The 17930-nt window shown below is 41.4% G+C and overlaps 1 protein-coding gene across 10 annotated transcripts in view; it reads left to right on the forward strand.

The window, feature by feature from the left end:
• Nucleotides 1-2618: 2618 nt before the first annotated feature.
• The window catches only part of huwe1 (HECT, UBA and WWE domain containing E3 ubiquitin protein ligase 1), a 107072-nt gene continuing 91760 nt past the window's right edge, over nucleotides 2619-17930 (forward strand). For all 10 annotated transcript variants that reach the window (XM_031892168.1, XM_031892175.1, XM_031892170.1 and 7 more), the window contains exons 1-3: nucleotides 2619-3120; nucleotides 15180-15322; nucleotides 16654-16723. In XM_031892168.1, coding sequence (XP_031748028.1) covers nucleotides 16679-16723 — 45 coding nt within the window. In that variant the 5' untranslated portion in view covers nucleotides 2619-3120; nucleotides 15180-15322; nucleotides 16654-16678. The remainder of the gene's footprint in view (nucleotides 3121-15179; nucleotides 15323-16653; nucleotides 16724-17930) is intronic.

Raw genomic sequence — 17930 nt, forward strand, 5'->3', positions numbered from 1 at the left:
AAAACTGTTCCAAGTGCAGTGTCGGACTGGCCCACCAGGATACCAGGATAACTTCCGGTGGGCCCAGGTGTCAGTGGGACTTCTTGCTTCTAACTATTTAGCCTATTTCATGGTCATTCCCTATTTCTGTATGGGAACAAGGAAGCTTGATGGATGGAAGAATAGTTTATAGTATGTAGAGAAAAGAGACTAGGATTAAAAAAAAGCATTTGAGGGAGGAAAGGAGCAATTAAAGTTTTGAGAGTGGGCCCACAGTTCAGGGTTTTCTAGTGGGCCCCTGCCATCTTAGTCCGACACTGTCCAAGTGTTTGTGTGTGAATGTGATAGGAACCATAGATTGTAAGCTCCACTATGGCAGGGATGTAAATTAAAATACCTCCTGGTTTGTTAGGGGAGGAGGGTGGGACAGCAAGGATCATGGCAATAACGCAAACGAGGCAGGGGCAGAAATTTTTGTGAGTTGGGTGGGGGAAGAGAGAGGCAGAAGTGGAGTGGGATCACATGAAAGCAGGTGTTAGGAGTGGCGGAACAACATATAATTACAATTTTACCAGCAAATTTATTGTCTGTAAATTTATAGTACCAGCCAGGTGGCAACCTTAATAAAGGATTATTTTTACTGGCAAGCTGGCATAGCCTAGTAGGCCTTTTTGGTTGCAGAGTTAAAGTAGATTAACCCTGCACAGGGCCAACATGAACTGCATATTTGCCTTCCCTGAACGGCCAGTAAAAATTATACTTAATGCCAATGTTATTAACGGAAAAAAAAGGTGGTAACCCTACTTCTAAACCTCTCTGTTCAGGGATCTTTCAAGGAAGGCAACTATGTGGTTTGGGTAAAAGAAGGGGGCTTCTGTTGGGGTGGGTCATTTATAAATTCATAAGTAAACCATGGTAAGTGGGAGAATTTAGTTAAATAAAGAAAAGAGGGTCCAAAACTGTGTGACGCATGGAAGCTAATTACATACCTCCCAACATTTGAAAACCGAAAAGAGGGACAAAAATGTTTTGACCACGCCCAGTTTTGTGGCCACGCCCCAATTAACACACCCCATTGTTTTCTAAAAATACTCCTTTTATATAGTTGAAATGGCGGGATCAGATGCAAATGTGCTATACCCTCATACTGTACTACCTAAGGAAAACAATATAGCAACTCCTACATATAAATACAAATATAGAGAGATGGCAGTCAGTTATAAGTGAGTTCTAACTATCTACCAGTTTTGCCCCCCCACACAGGGGAGACTCATACACAGTACCCTTTATACACAGTGCCCCCATACACAGTACCCTTTATACACAGTGCCCCCCATACACAGTACCCTTTATACAGTGTGCCCCCCATACAAAGTACCCTTTATACACACAGCCCCCCATACACAGTACCCTTTATACACAGTGCCCCCCATACAGTGTTTCCCCCATACACAGTACCCTTTATACACAGTGCCCCCCATACAGTGTGCCCCCCATACAAAGTACCCTTTATACACACAGCCCCCCATACACAGTACCCTTTACACACAGTGCCCCCCATACAGTGTGCCCCCCCATACACAGTACCCTTTATACACAGTGCCCCCAAACAGTGTGCCCCCCATACACAGAGCACCCCCATGCACAGAGCACCCCCCCCATACACAGAGCACCCCCCCATACGCACTCCGACTCCTTGCGCTGCTTCTCTTCTGTGGCTCCTTCTCCGGCGGTCCCAGGTCCTTTTATAAGGTTGCGCCCGTGTGTACTTGTGATGTCATTACGCATGGGCGCAACCTTATAAAAGGGCCTGGGATCGCCGGAGAAGGAGCCACAGGAGAGAAGCAGCGCAAGGAGTCGGAGCGCTCGGCTGAAGACCTCTCATCCTGCTGTCGCGGATCGTTCTATGAATGTCCCGCATTTCCGTAATCTATTACGGAAATGCGGGACATTCAGGGAACTATCCGGGACAGCGGGACGAGCTATAGAAAGCGGGACAGTTGGGGGGTATGTAATTATCTGGAACAATAACAATTTGACCGAGTTCAAAAAGTCAGTGATCCCCAACCAGTGGCTCGTGAGCAACATGTTGCTCCCCAACCCCTTGGATGTTGCTTTCAGTGCCCCCAAACCAGGTAGTTATTTTTGAATTCCTGACTTGGGGGCAAGTTTTGGTTGAATAAAAACAAGATTTCCTACCAAATAAAGCCCCTGTAAGCTGATAGTGTGCATAGAGGCTGCCTAATAGCCAATCTTAGCCCTTATTTGGCTCCTCCAAAAACTTTTATGGTGCTTGTGTTGCTCTTCAAGTCTTTTTACATTTGACTGTGGCTCACCAGTAAGAAAGGTTGGGGACCCCTGCTATAAGTGGTAGAACTGGGTGCATCCCCATACACTGCTTGTGGCTAGAGCCTTGCCTTCCTATATAGTATGTATCCAGGGCCGCCTGTCATAATTATATAAATTCATTCACTCACCACCTTATTTTTTTCAATATGAAAAACTGTACATGCACTTTGCGACACTGTGGCCTCCCTCATACATGACTTTACCCCCCTGGCAATAAGATCAGATTTTAGTTTTTAATGGAATTTCTGTGATAAGTGACAAGAACCTCAAGCGACACAAAGCACTAAAACTTGAAGTATTTATTACTAAAGCTCCTATTCCAATGGTTCTCCATTTCTAGCAGAATCCTGGCGCTCCCGCGAGATTATGGGGCAGAGGTTACGAGACTTCGTATCGCCGCGCCGGGATCCATATGGGGAGTTGATGTCGGACTCGCTCCAGAAAAAGAGTCTAGAAGGGGGGAAAATAACAACATCTCGCGAGAATATTTTTGAGGGCTAAGCCCTGAGTTCCCTCCGCCCCACTTTCGTAATATCGCGATATTGATTCGGTAAGAAACGCAGCGCAATGCCGAGATCTCGCGAGATTTCCGGATTAGGGGAGGTGGCGGCCGGCCAGGGACGCATCGAGAAGACAAGGGGAGGGGCCAGCGGGAGTCATCGCGAGACTTGGTGCCGCGGATCTAGCGCTTAGGAGTCCTGGAGTCAGTGAGGGGAGCTTTGGTGGGGAAATAGCTGTTGTAAGATGGCGGAGACAGCCGGAGCGCGGAGTTAAAACTCACCGACCGAGAAGGTAAAACCTATTCCGAGCTGTGAGGCGGGAGGTATAAGCAGTAGAGGGAACTGTACGAGCCGAACTCTGTACTAGGCCGCGCCGGTGAGTGTGACACACGGTGCGGCCTTCTCCCTCCCCCACCCCGTGCCTGTCAGTGGCTTTGGTTGTTGAGCAGGCTCTATCTGCCGCAGGGAAGCCAGTCTCCTCATCCGAGCGCCCTCCCCTTGTAGGCGCTTCCTCTTTCTTCCGTGACACTGACGTGACGGCCTACTTCCCTCACAGCAGTAAAGCGCCTTCCATCTTTAGCGCTAGCCCCGGCACATTTACGCTTCCTTGTTCTTTAAGTATGTTGGGGATCAACGGCTTTTAGTACTACAGCTGCCAGCGGAAAGTTACTTTTACAGTATCCGGAGCGGCGCATTTCGCCTTTATCTATCCAACCTGCGCCCCTAGCAGGTGTAGAACTTGGGCCGCTGGGAGTGATAGTTCTACCCCATATAGACAATGACGTTTTCCATGTGAGTTCTGCCGTGCTTGCTTCCCTCTCCCGCCACCCTGTCACATGTCCGCGCCTCCCCCCCCCTCTGCACTAAAGCCCAGCATGATATGAGCCAGCTATTTTATAGCGATTGCTTTCTTTTTGCTTTTAACCCTTGCCCTCCCCGGGCCATTTATGACGTGGAACGTCTATTTAAAGGGGATGTAACCCCCAAACAAAAGGTTGCAGAATGAAAGAAAATGCCATTCTGAGCAACTTTCCAATAAGTGTTGTCATTAAAGGAATGAAATGTCAAATTGCTAAGGAGTGTGATTTTGTCTAATCACTAACCATCTACCTTTGGCTTAAATATCCCCATTTCCCAGGGTGCACACTGATTTGCCACTTGGGCCATTGCTTCTCATTTTGAGAATGCACTGGCCTGGGGTACTTCTGTGCAGATCAGGGAGTACTCAGTCTGCATAGGGGGGCACCATCCCAGCTGCTCCAAAAAAAAACAAAACATTTTTATATATTATAACATACCCCCCAACACTGTCCCGCCGGGTTTTATTGCGCATCCCGCTGTCCCGGATAGTTCAATCAATCTATGGGGGCACTTACTATGGGGGCATTGTCTATGGGGGATATTGGGGGCACTTACTATGGGGGCATTGTCTATGGGGGCACTGTGTGTGGGGCCCCTATAGTAGGTGTTTTTTTATTTTATTTTTACTTCTGTAATATTTGGGGGAGGGGGCACAAAAGTAAATTTCTGCTTAGGGCACCCATTTGGCCAGCAGCGGCCCTGGTGCAGATTGTGCTTCCATGTTGCCCAAGACTCCCCTTGCAGATTCTCTGATACCTGCCAGCCTGGAAAAGGATGGCAATGTGCTTTGCACAAAAGTACCACTGTCCTTTTGAAAGAAGAGTGCTGGCCCAGGGTAGGAGGCTAGTCATATAGGCACCCCACTGACTTTTATATGTCATAGTAAGGTAGGTTGAAGAAAGACATACCCCTCTTTAAATATTTTTGATGGGTGTAAAGTTATTTATAAATGTACCTGCAATCAAATTTGATATTTGTCTGTCCCTCTCTGTCACTGCTGGTGCTGTCTCTAGAGAGAAAAGATGTATCTTTACCAATATATCAAATCATCTGGCTTTTGTTACATTGTTTCAAAACTGAGCACCTCCAGGTCTGTGGAAGGAAAGGGACAGAGGATGTTGCTTTCAGATTTACAAATAAAGTTACATTTGTATTACTGTATTTTGAAAAGTAGTTTAGGATTATGATTAGGCATTTTATTTTTGTGGTTACATCCCCTTTAACCTAGGGAGAGTATATCATTCCCAGTTTCTTCTTATATTTTGCTGTTTATTTTTTTCCTCCAAATTAGTTTTGCTAATTGTGCAGAAATGGTATTATGTTTCTAAATATATTAATATTTTATAACAATACCTGTATAAAGGCCCAGGCTTGCAATCTGTGGATTCTGGCAAATGCCAGAGGGGCTGTTTTATGATGCCATAGACAGTCAGTTTATTTGGGCCTCTGTGAAATGTCAGATCAGGGTATGTTCATGCTAAGGGATATTTGGACACCCAGTTTATGACTTTGTGCAAACTAGCATTTTTTTTGTTATGCTGTGCAGTCCACGTTGCTTTAAGCTGGGGAAGTTCAACCAATAGGGCTGCTTTGGGTTTAATTTCAATAGCAGCATGGGATTGGGCTGCTGGAACCTGCAGGTCTAATGGACATGTCAACTTTTTTATTTACATTTTCAAATTTTGTCAGGGGCTCCTGACAGCCACAGTTCATGTGCAGTTGCAGCTCTTTAATATTGATATTTTAGATAAGATCTTTAAAATCCATATACAGTATCTATATTGGATAAATAAAATTTGTTCTCTGCCTCAGTTAAGTCTTTTTCTGTCTTTGACTGTCAGAACACTCTGGATATTACCATGTGAAATTGCTTATTAGATAACCTAAATACTATCCTGCACCTGTACTGTTACTGATAGCAACCAGTCACATCTTTGCTATTCTTTTGATTGATTTCTATAGGTAACTGCTCTAGCACAATTTAGTACCTGTATTACTTAATCATCCCATGTGTCTGTTTGTCCATCTTAGTGGTTACTTTACCATATTTTCCTTTATTGGATGTATCCCTTTTAGCAGACTGTAGCAAGCACTTTAAAGGGACACTTTACCCATGCTATAGACATTATCAGTACATTTATTGTGCTAATGTCATTTCTGATTAGTCTGTTTTTTGCTTCCCAAGAGAATCCATAGCAGAAAGTCCTAACATTGCCATAATTGTCACTGAATGCTTTTCAGGTCGTCTATGTGAATGATGTGAAATATGGAAGTGATTATTGGGCAAAAATGGCAATTTATAGGGTTTTGACTTTAAATTTCTCTGCATAAATTTGGTTGTATGGCAGGATTTTGTGTATTGTGATTGCCAGTGATCTGACATTCCTAAATGTTTTGTGAGCTAGCACAAGGCACATGTAAAAGCTGTCTTTTCTCCTTATCTATTAAATTGCCTTCTTCAGGTTTTATGAGTGGGGTAATCTGATTTGAGAATCATTTCTCAGGGTGCCGATGCATCTGTGCAAGGGGTGTTGGCACAACCTGGAAGTTGTTAACAAAACATGTTTTGGCAAGTGGTAACCGATATTGTCTTCTTGCAACATATTGCATAATGTTTTGCTGGACCCTGCAGAGCTTGTTGGGCTTTAACCCTTGCCTGCTATTGGTTCATACATCAAGGATGAATGTGGCGTGCCAGTAGTAATCCTTATGGTTCTGACAGCTGCCTGTGCCTTATGCTAATGGCACACCATACAAAACCAGGGTTTTTGCCCGCAGTAATTGTGTGATGCATAAGATGGAGAGTGATTTTGGGTCATTTTGTTCCTGATGTTAAAAATAAGTTGGCAGAACTTGACTCATTCCATTGCTTGTAGTCCTTGCTGGTCCATTCCAAAACTTTATAGGGACAGTCTGACTTCACAGAACTGATCATTTTTTACTTGTTTACCATTAATAACTTTCTTGCCTTCTGTAATTTGTCTTTTTCATCTAATTCAATTTAGGTTTTAAAGATATGCACTGTCAGGTTGCCAACTTTCTAAAATTATAATGTAACACGTTGATACATTTCTCAGCCGTTTTTGAGAAATACCAGCAACTAATGTAGCAATTGTAACAGTTTTCTGTGATTAAGTAAAGCTTACAGAGCATGTTCAGTAAATGGTGAAGGTGCTCCAGTAAAACAATGTATGAATGAATGTATCAAGTTGTAACAGTTTAATAAATTGTCTGGCTTACTGAGTTTCTACAGGTAAACATTTTGGGGAGAAAAGGAAACAAGTTTGTTTTTAAAACCTACATTTTAGAACTATGCTAAATACAAAAGAAGCAACTGATGTAAAGTCAGTCAGATGCAGTGTCGGACTGGCCCACCAGGATACCAGGAAAACTCTTGTGGGCCCAGGTGTCAGTGGGCCCTCCTGCTCCTAACCATTTGGCCTGCTTCATGGTCATTCCCTATATTTGAATGGGAACAAAGGGGGGGATAGTTTGGATATTGGGCCTATAGTCTGTTTTCTGGTTGGCCCCTGGGGTCCCAGTCCAACACTGGTCAGATGTTAGATCTGGAAAAGATAAATTGTATGAAGGTGAATTGTCACTTATACAGGTGACTATATTATTTTAAATCTTCCCCCTCCGCCCCACTGTTTGTTTTCATTAAAGAGCATTAATTTACAGTTTCCTGTAAAGCTGAGCATACACTGAAAGATCTGCTCATTCTGTGGAGTTACCAAATGAGCAGGTCTCTTTCCACTATGCCTAGGTGGGTGATAAAGGATTGATCCAATAATTTGGCCCTTGGCCCAGTACACAGGCCAAATTTTTTTCAGCCTGTGTGGCCACCTTATGTGTATCTTAATATTTTTTTTTTAATCATGTAGGTAACTGGTTTAGTAATCTGCTCTATTTATTGTTTTTTTTGTGTATACAATATATATTTCTATATGTAATCCAAAAAGGTATGCTACATTAAGGATTTGATACATTGTGTTGTACCAAAACTTTTTGGACCCTGGCATAACTTCATTACTTTTTGTATGCGCAAATCTTTATTATGGCTTAGCAAATGTTGCATTGTAAATTTTTTTTTTTTGTGCCATATAAACTTGTTTCCAAGGTAGCATGCCATTTACTTCAGCCATCTGTTGGTCCAGCAGAATCAATGTTAACAGTCTTTCATAAGGATAATAGATTTCATTGCATTATCCCCAACGATATAGTACTCATGGAAATTCATGGAGGTGAGAATGTCTGTCTCATTTGTGTTCCTTTTTCTAATTTCTAAAGGTTATTGGATAGGCTAATTCTCATTTAATTGTATTGATATTGTAGGCTTACCTGCTTTTATTTTAGCATACATGTCTCTTGAGACCATTCAGAAGACAGACTTATTTTTCTTTTTCCTAGCACCAAAATTAAACTACCGACACAACTGATAACAGGCAACTTTGCTTGGACACTTAGATCTAAAGTTAAATTTCCCTCTTAGATATTCCTGTGGGTGATTAGGATTGTATCGGTTTAAGCTTTACCATCACTATATCATTATATGGACAGGGAGGTGATCAGCATTTGGATCTTGCCTCATCCTTACTGAACATTTTGTTTGGCAATAGTTAATTTATTACCACAGGTCTGTCCAGCTGGAGGTTATTGGGCCACTTATAACCCTGCAGGATATTTATAGCCACTAGCCTACCCATATTGCAAAAAAAATTTTTTATATTCGCTCCCTCGTGGGCATGTGATAAATTCAGAACATCTGACATCAGTAAGAAAACTGGACATCCCTTGCTTGAGGCATGGTTTCTGAACCGTGTTTCTGCAGATCTTGCAGCATCCTTGAAAACATAAGGTGTAAACGCATGTTGCAGCCAGTCATTATCTGCCAAGCAAGTTTAATGTGGCCATACATGGCAAGATCCGATCACTTGGCAAGGTCACCAAGCAAGCGGATCTTCTTTTCCGATAGCCCCACCTACTGGTGGGCGTTATTGGGCTAATTTGATAATTTTGGCCCTGGGGCCAAACCATCGAATTGGAGCAGCGGTTATAGACGCAGTCAGTTTGGGGACCATATCAAGAAGCTGATGTGGTTCCCGATCCGACTGAAGAGTGAAACCTGCCACAGGCCGATAAGTTGCTAAGTCAGTCTAAAGGACCAAAATCGGCATCTAGAATTGGTCCGTGTATGGCCACCTTTAGGGAATGCTGGATTAGGTTTGTGACACTTTTGGCATTACAGCATTTGGGGCACTTTAGTGTGCAGGTAGGGTGCAACTTGATGTGAACGTGCTGTATATAACAGCAAGCAAAGAGTGGTGCAGTGTGGTGATTGTTCCCAACAGTTGACGCTTACACTTGGGCATCTTGGTACATTAAAAGTAAGTATTGTAAGATAAATATTTTAGTAATGACCTGCTATATATTGTCACTGTACAAATAATAAGTGCATTTGTTTAGCTCGGTGATGGGTGATTTGTTATGGGTCTTATGTGGCCCTCAATGCATCAGTGTGCTTATTGGTTATAAGATCTTTGGATACAAATATCCAAGATCATTGGATACAAATGTTACATCACGGAGCTGATTTAGATTTTTATTTAACATATTTGTTCATTTGTTATAGCACCGAGCTAAAATCCAGTCTGGCAAACACACCTACATGAAAGCACAAGTTTGAACTATGGGGGTTAGTAAGCATATATTAGTAAGCTTTTTATTATGCTATCAAGGGTAAAGTCTGAATGGCCTCTTTGGCTACATACATTGAGCTTGGTCATCTGTTACTTGAACAATCGGATCGTAGTTGAGATAATTAAAAAAAAAATATAGCTCGTTGCATAGAAGAGCTGATTGTATATGGATGTTTGCACTTGGTAGACCTTGGTGTAGCTGGGTCAGTTTTCTGCCAGTCTGCTGTGTTTGAATGTTTCCCGAGGTTTTGTACGAAATTATCGGTGCGTGTATGGCCAGCTTTAAATAGTTGTCACTATTTAAAAGGGGATTTATAACTTTAAGGTAAAGGGGGCTCCAGAGGTTTTGTTGCCCAGCATGCTGGTGACAAAAACTCCGACATTCATTTTTATGGCCCTGTTCCTGTTATTTATTTTTGAGCAATAATTACCTGCCCCATAGCCACAGCTTCTTAGAACTGTGGACACTGGTAGTCATTCATAGGCAGTTGGGTAAGGTAGGAAAATTTGGCAGCTGTGGCAGTCAAATTGCTGGTTATACCAAAGGCCTTAAGGTAGGAGAGCATTAAAAGACCTTAATTAAAACATTGGTTCTGGCAACATGATGTGTTGAAGTGCTCATTATCTTTTGCAACACCTCTGTTCAACTATAGGTCTCAGATAGCTCTAGATATATTGGTGTATATTGTGTGGATGGAAACCTTAGTGATTATCATGTAGATGCTAGAGGGTTTTGTGCACCTGGCATTTTAACACTGTCCTTGTCTCACCATGGGGGCTCCCTGCATCCCCATCCATAATATGATCACTAGTAAATAGACATGCCCATGGCAGACTGGTGGTGGTGATGGACAAGGCATTTTTCTAAATGTTATCATTTTTAGTTTTTGAGATCACTATGGTGATCATTTTGCCTGTTGTGCAAAAGCTGGAACACCTTGCCAGCGCCTTAAGTCAGTTGTTACAAAGGCAGAGCAAAGTGGCAATAGTTTTTTGCTTGCTTGGTAGCTGTTTGTGGATGAGGCCTGTACAGTTATGTGGCCTGAAGTGACTGTGCAGTCATTGCTGTATATTTAGAGGTTGCTTATGAAAGCAATGAAGGCTTAGGCCTGGTTCTGACTAAGCAAAGTATCCCACGTGACAGGCCTCAGAGTTACGATCATCTTTCAAAAGTGCCAGCATGATACCAGCCCATAGCTTGCTAACATCTGAAGCTCCCAAACAGTGCTCTCTTTGAAAGCCTGTCATTCTGTTCTCTGTCCTTTTGATACATTTGATAATGTATAAAATATGCATTATAATAAACGGTTAACCCAAAATATTTTTTAGAGTTGTACCAAAGGGCAGTGGTACACAGGGCAATTGTCTGTTGGCCCACAAGTAATCCTTATAAGTGGCAAAGGAGACTTATTTTGGGGTGTTTGCAGTGGAGGCAGATATTGGGGGATTTGTTGCAATGTTTTTAATAAATAAAAATAAGTCTAAGAATAGTTTCAGTAAATCAGCGAAAAAAAGTGCTTTTGTGGTCATGTGCATTTTGATCTAAACTCAATAACCCGACTGCAAGTGCTTAATGTTTAATATTTCAAGGTTCTTCCTTTGTTAATTGAACTGGCAGACACCCCCCCCCCTTCCTTCCTTGGCACCCTCCTACTTCCTTTGACTTGTGCTGTGCTAAAGAAGCAGCCCCCTCTGCAGTATGTTTTGCTGTGCCATTCACATTGTAGGCTGAGAAATTCCCTAGAATCAGCTGGGAATCCAAGGCCACTTTTTCCTTTTCAGCTCATTATGTTCACTGCAGCGCTCTCACCAGAGGCACGCTAACTGCTCACTGCTCAGGGAGCACTGTGTTTGAATACATAATCAAGATGCCATTCATTCAAGGGGCGCAGGCCTGCCAGCAGCCCATGGACTTGTAAATTCTTTTGGCATAAGCTGAATCAGCATATTTAAGTAGTTCCCTTGCGCACTGAACATTGTATATTGGCTGATGTTAACTCTCAAAACATTTTTTTTTTTAATTACATGTACAGGTATAGGACCCGTTACCCAGAATGCTCGGGACCAAGGGTATTCCGGATAAGGGGTCTTTCTGTAATTTGGATCTCCATACCTTAAGTCTACTAAAGAATCAATAAAACATTAATTAAACCCTATGGGATTGTTTTGCATCCAATAAGGATTATTTATATCTTAGTTGGGATCAATTACAAGGTACTGTTTTATTACTACAGAGATAAAGGAAATCAGTTTTACAATTCTGAATTATTTGATTAAAAGGGAGACAGGCATTCTGTAATTCGGAGCTTTCTGGATAATGGATTTCCGGATAAGGGATCTCATACCTGTACTATAAAAAACATAGTATTGTAGCATAAAAACCAATAGGAATTTAGCAATAAAACAGCTTTTAACCTTTTAAAGGTAAACTATACCTTCAGAATGAAGACTTAAGTAACACACACACACACACACACATATATAATTTTTTACATTGAGACTCCTCCATTTTGTAAGGGCTCTGGTACACGGGGAGATTAGTCGCCCGCGGCAAAACTCCCTGCTCGCGGGCGACTAATCTCCCCGAGTTGCCATCCCACCGGCGAACATGTAAGTCGCCGGCGGGATGGCAGACACGGCGGCGCGATTTCGCGCAAATCGGCGAAAAAGACTCGCGAGGCTTTTTCGCCGATTTCCCGAAATCGCCCCGCCGCGTCTGCCATCCCGCCGGCGACTTACATGTTCGCCGGTGGGATGGCAGGGGGAAGGCAACTCAGGGAGATTAGTCGCCCGCGAGCAGGGAGTTTTGCCGCGGGCGACTAATCTCCCCGTGTACCAGAGCCCTAAGAGTCTGTGTTCTTCCTCAGAGATCACCTGACCAGAAATAAAGCAACTCTAACTGTGCCAGGAAGTAGTTTTCTGGACCAAAATTCAGAAGTTAATTGGTTAATGTGACCTAACATATATGCACACGCTTGGTTTGTTTGTGTGCATTGTGAATTGTATGATCCCAGGGGCGGCTCTTTATGAAAATGGCTTGTTTATATGAAACAGGGTTTAAAATGAGTGGTTTATGGGATATTTATATAGACCTACATTGTTCTGGGGTATTGCTTTCTGTCTGTCTAGGTTCCCTGAATTTTAAAATCAGTCAGTAAAGAGAAAGCACCCAGCATCTGGGCAATCAGCATATCCGGCAGCCCATGTTTTTACAGGGAAATTTTTCTTTCGAACAAGATTGTAAATTATAAAGCTCATTTATGTACATAGATAAAATATACCTCAGAATGAAACAAACTGCTGTGCTCTGGCACTTCAGCATGAGTCTGCATTTTAACCATTAGGCTTATGCCACTTGTGGGCAGATCCACAGGCGGAGAATCCGCCCCTATCCTGGCATCAGTCCTCTTTATAGCCTAATTGAAAAAAAGCCTGCCCACTGAACATTCCCATTCTTCATATGTGACTTTTCATGTAAAACAAATTTCATTACTTTTGCAGAGTGGATTGCTGATTGCAGACAATGTTGTATGATATATTCTAGCCAGTGCTGCACCTTTTCTATTTACAATGATTAAAGGAGCACTTAACCTACTTGTTCAACATGAGTTTAATTAACTAGTCTTTTGCGTAATATATTTTTGCCTATTGTTTAAACTAAGGAAAAACACAATTTTTATTATTTTTTGAGCTAAGCAGTGCAGGCAAAAAATGTTACTCCTCTGCATAACAGACAACTCATCTGACAGTGACAAGGGGGGGTAAAGGGGTGGTGTTAAACGTAGGTTTTTTTTGTTTTTTTTAAAGCACTTAGGTAATTGCAGGGGAGTAAGTAAGTTTGACTTCATTTTTGAGTATAATAGTATAATAGTTTTTTTTGACTAAGGAGATCATGACCCTATAAACCTGTGCATTTTTTTCTTGTGATTAAATATCTATAGCAAGCTAATGTAAAAATTGTATTGTGTTTAGAATGGTGTTGCCTGCACCATTTTTCAGTTTTCACTGAGTTAGTAGGTTTTGGAAGTAAAGCAGGGTAAACTAGGTTTACTGAATGGAAGCAGTATTTGTTATTCAGCTTTGTGCAGTTGTTGCTATAATCTAATGCTATAATCTAATTATAAACATACACTGCAGTTCATATACTAAACTCATACACTAAAATATTTTACAATTTAGAATGTATTCAAATGACATCAGGATCACTTTGGTATTTATCGCTTGAATTCTAAAGGTGCCTATACATGCACCGATATTATCATATGAAACAAAGTATTGTACAATATTGGTTGCATGTATGGTAGGTTGACAAGGCGACTGATATCCGCAAAAGACTTTGATATTGGTCATCTCATCAATCAGACTGTCTGAAATTTTTATTAAGTGCCTTTGAAGGTCTCCGAACATTGGCTGTACATTAATGCTGTATTGGCAGAGGTAGAATTCTATTTTTGCCTGCATATCTGCAGGCTGCCCATTTACACTATATTCTTTGTTTACACTACACTATTTGAGATACAAGCACTATCATCTAATTCTTGTTGCATGCGTTTTCTAGAGGTCACTCCTGAATGCTTGCTTAAGGGCAGTGGCACAGGGGGAGATTAGTCACCCGCAATAAATATTCACTACTGTGGGCAACTAATCTCCCTGTGTGCCACTGCCCTAACTCTGCTCAGTTTCTGTGCTTTTTCACGTTTTTGAGCTACTTGATTTTGATATTGTCTCTATCCAGCTACTCTAAAGGTGGCCACACACGTGGCGATTTGCGATCTGTATGGCCAGCTTTAGGGTGAAGACACACAGAGCTATGTAGTAGCAGCTACTTTTTCATGGCTACTAAATGCCAGAAAATACCCTGCTAAAACACACGTAGAGACAATTATCAGTAAATCAGCATTGACTGTTTAAGGGCCGTGGTAGACGAGGAGATTAGTCGCCGCGAATGCCATCCCACTGACTATTTACGTTCAAGCCGGTGGGATGGCATATCGGGGAGATTATTTGTCCTGCAACATGGGAGATTTGTCGCGGGCGACTAATCTCCCCGTCTACCACGGCTCTTAGAAGCCACGGCATGTAGCTGCTACTAGTAGCTACATGTGTCTTCACCCTAAAGGTGGCTATACACGTAGCAATTTTCGATCTTTCATGCGACCATTGGTTGCAAAAAAGATAGTTCCCACCCTCCACAGACGTTCAGGACTGAATCGTCGGATATGGGGGTAGAAACAATAGAAATTCTACCTCCTTCTGCCGATTCAGCCCTGAACGTAGATTTTGCTCAGGGGCCTTCAATGGCGCCCGAGCAAAATCTTTAAACCTGGCCGATCAACGAGTTGACTGATATCCACAGCCTTTTGCAATATCGGTTGTCTTGTCGAGCTGCCAAACAGGCACCGAATATTGCACAAAACGAGGTTTTGTACGATATCATTAGTGCGTGTATGGCCAGCTTAAGACTACCTGTTGACTGCATGGCTTTACTTTATTTTCATTAGTTCCGTCTGTATTAATAGAAAACGTAATCAGCGTGACTGTTGTCTGGCAACACCAGACAGGATATGCTTTGGCATAATCCACTTACATATTCCAATTACAATTCTGCTGCATCTGCTGCTTTAATGATGTCTTCCTGGCTGGTGTTCTGGGCAGGCTTACTGTGTGAAGTGCTGAAATAGTGGAACTCCTGTAGCAGTGCTTGAACTCTAGCCACCGTTTGTACTGTTGTATTGGATTATGTATTTCTGCGCACAATTGATTTTTCTGTCTTTTTTTTCCCTCTAACTAGTTACTAAGACTCCAGCTACCAAGTTTCATCTTGTGAATTGGGAGGCTAACCTGGTATAATCTGAACTACACTTGAGTCCTTTAGACTGTGTCTTTCAATGCAGTTTTCCTCACCCCCGACGTACCTTGCTAGTTCCAGCTAGTGTAAGTGTCTTGGTAGTCCTATATTACTATTTTTATACTAGCTTTGCATGGAAAAATAAGTAACATGTTTGTTTGTGTTCATTATTGTTGTATGCTAAGGCTTTGTTGCTTTTGTAGTTTAATGAAAAGATTGCATTTGGAGACCAGAAACCTGCAGTTTTTACAGTGTTTTAATGCCAGTTAATTTGGCTGTGATTTTGTCTAATAGTCTTTATAGCGTATTGCTATTATATAGCAATAAGTGATTTATATGTTATTATATCGCTGGCTATATAGCCAGCGATATAATAACATATAAATCACTTAAAGGACGAGTCAACAAGGAATATATTTTTTTGCCTAATAAAACAAAATTCTAAGCAACTTTGCAATGTACATTAATTACAAATTTGTAATAGTTTTTGACTTATATATATGATTGCTATTAGAAGTAGCGCCAGTCCTTTTCTATTCTCTGCCCTCATGGCTTTGGCGTTTGAAACAATGTAACACAAACCAGCACTGACCTTTGAAACATTGTTTAAAAAGTAACAACCAGGAGTTTAGCAAAAGCAATTATGTTTAAAAATAACTTTTTTTTCAATAAATTCACATTGGAAAGTTGCTTGGAATTGTTTGTTTTATTAGGCAAAAATTTGTTTTTGGGGTTGACCTGCCCTTTTAGATAAGGTGTTAAGTATATTATCTAATTCATCAATGAATAGTCTTAAGGGCGAGATCGCATAGATTCGCTTCTCTCTTCCTGCTTCTTTCAGTCATACTGAGAGAAGTGAATCCTCTTCCCTACTCTGCCCATGGGCCTGCATTGAAAAACGACAGTATCCACTTCAGTGCAGACACATGCAGTGGAGCGTAGGTTCACCAAAAAATGCCTGTTTTCATGTTTTACAGACTGACCTACACTCTGCTGCGTGTGCCTACACTGAGACGGATACTGTAGTTTTAAGTGCAGGTACACAGGCGGAGCCGAGACGTGAATTTACTCTACGTGTGGCCTTACCATAACTGGCCATTCTATGAAACCAAATGTTTGAGGGCTCTGGTACACGGGGAGATTAGTCGGCCGCGACAAAACTCCCTTGTTGCAGGCGACTAATCTCCCCGATATGACATCCCACCGGCGAAAATGTAAATTTCAGCAAATCGCGCCGCCGCGTATGCCATCCCACCGGCCATTTACATTTTCGCCAGTTGGATGTCATATAGGGGAGTTTAGTCGCCAACAACAAGGGAGATTTGTCTTGGGCGACTAAACTCCCTCGTGTGCCAGAGCCCTTAGAGTTGGTTAATTATTCCGGAACTAGTGATATGCAATTCATATTTTTCCTTAGGAAAGGAAATTAGACTGTTCTCACGATGAAAGTGGACAGAACGAAGCTGAAGAAAACGCCAACAGAGGCGGTAAGTAAAGCTTTTTTAAAATACTTGCACCTGGTTGCATGGTAGTAGAAGCATTTTGGGGAAAAATTGTATGTTATATGCTGGTTGGGACTTAGGTAGATGTCGAGTGTGCTGGCTGGCAAATCCTGCTAGGGGCCTTAAGTGGTTTGCATCTAAATAAAAACAAGGCGCTGCTTGACTCGTTAAACATTTAAAATAGTAACACTTAAAGTAAGTGAACTGATTTGTTCACAGTAAGAAAATATATGTTAAAGGAACAGAAACACCAAAAAATTAAAGTGTATCAAAAAAATGAATATATTATGTACTGGTAAAAGTTGTATGTTTGCTTCAGAAATACTACTATACTTTATATAAACAAAGCTACTGTGTAGCCCCGGGGGCAGCCATTCAGAAAAAAGTAGAAAAAGCACAGGCTACATAGCAGATAACAGATAAGTTGCATATATTCCCATTGTATTCTACAGAGTGTTTCTGTTCTCTATGTAACCTGTGCCTTTTCTCCATTTTTTCCAGCTTGAACAGCTGCCCCTAGGGCTACACAGCAGCTATTTATATAAACTATAGTAGTCTTTCTAATGCAAATACACGACTTACCAGCGCAGGGCAACAGTACATTATATTTTAATTACTTTAAAACTTTATTTGTTAATGATACTGTTCCTTTAAATCTGGCCTCTGCTCGTCTACCAGCGCTGTATTGTATTACAAAGATAAGATGATTCTAACAAAGCAAGTCATTGCCTAAGTTCATGGTGTTTTTTTTTTTTAGACAATTTAAGAAATATTCGCCAATGATGCAGCTATTCATAAAAACCTATCGCAGTCTATATTCCTATAACATTCTGACCTAGCCCCTAAATTTTAAAAATTATGTTGACAGACCAACAAGACCAATGTTTTTCAACATTTTCACATATAGTGGAAAAGTTTATACGAAACCTCAAATTTTTGCTAAGATTATGTTGTACAAAGCCATCTGTGGCCGTTTGTAAACGCGTGTTTTGGCACACTGTTGGGTGATTAGTTTCCTTAGGGCCAGAGATTTTTTTTTTAACTAGCATAAGAAACTATTTAATACATTCACTGGAATGTTTTCATGTATTTTTTGCTAAGGAATGAATATGGTAGCTGTTTCACAAATCGCAATAATGGGATTTTTTTTTTTTGTTTTAAGATTACTTCTTTTACATGACAATTTTTTGTG

This window comes from Xenopus tropicalis, chromosome 8, assembly GCF_000004195.4.
Source record: "Xenopus tropicalis strain Nigerian chromosome 8, UCB_Xtro_10.0, whole genome shotgun sequence".
Classification (NCBI taxonomy): Eukaryota; Metazoa; Chordata; class Amphibia; order Anura; family Pipidae; genus Xenopus; species Xenopus tropicalis.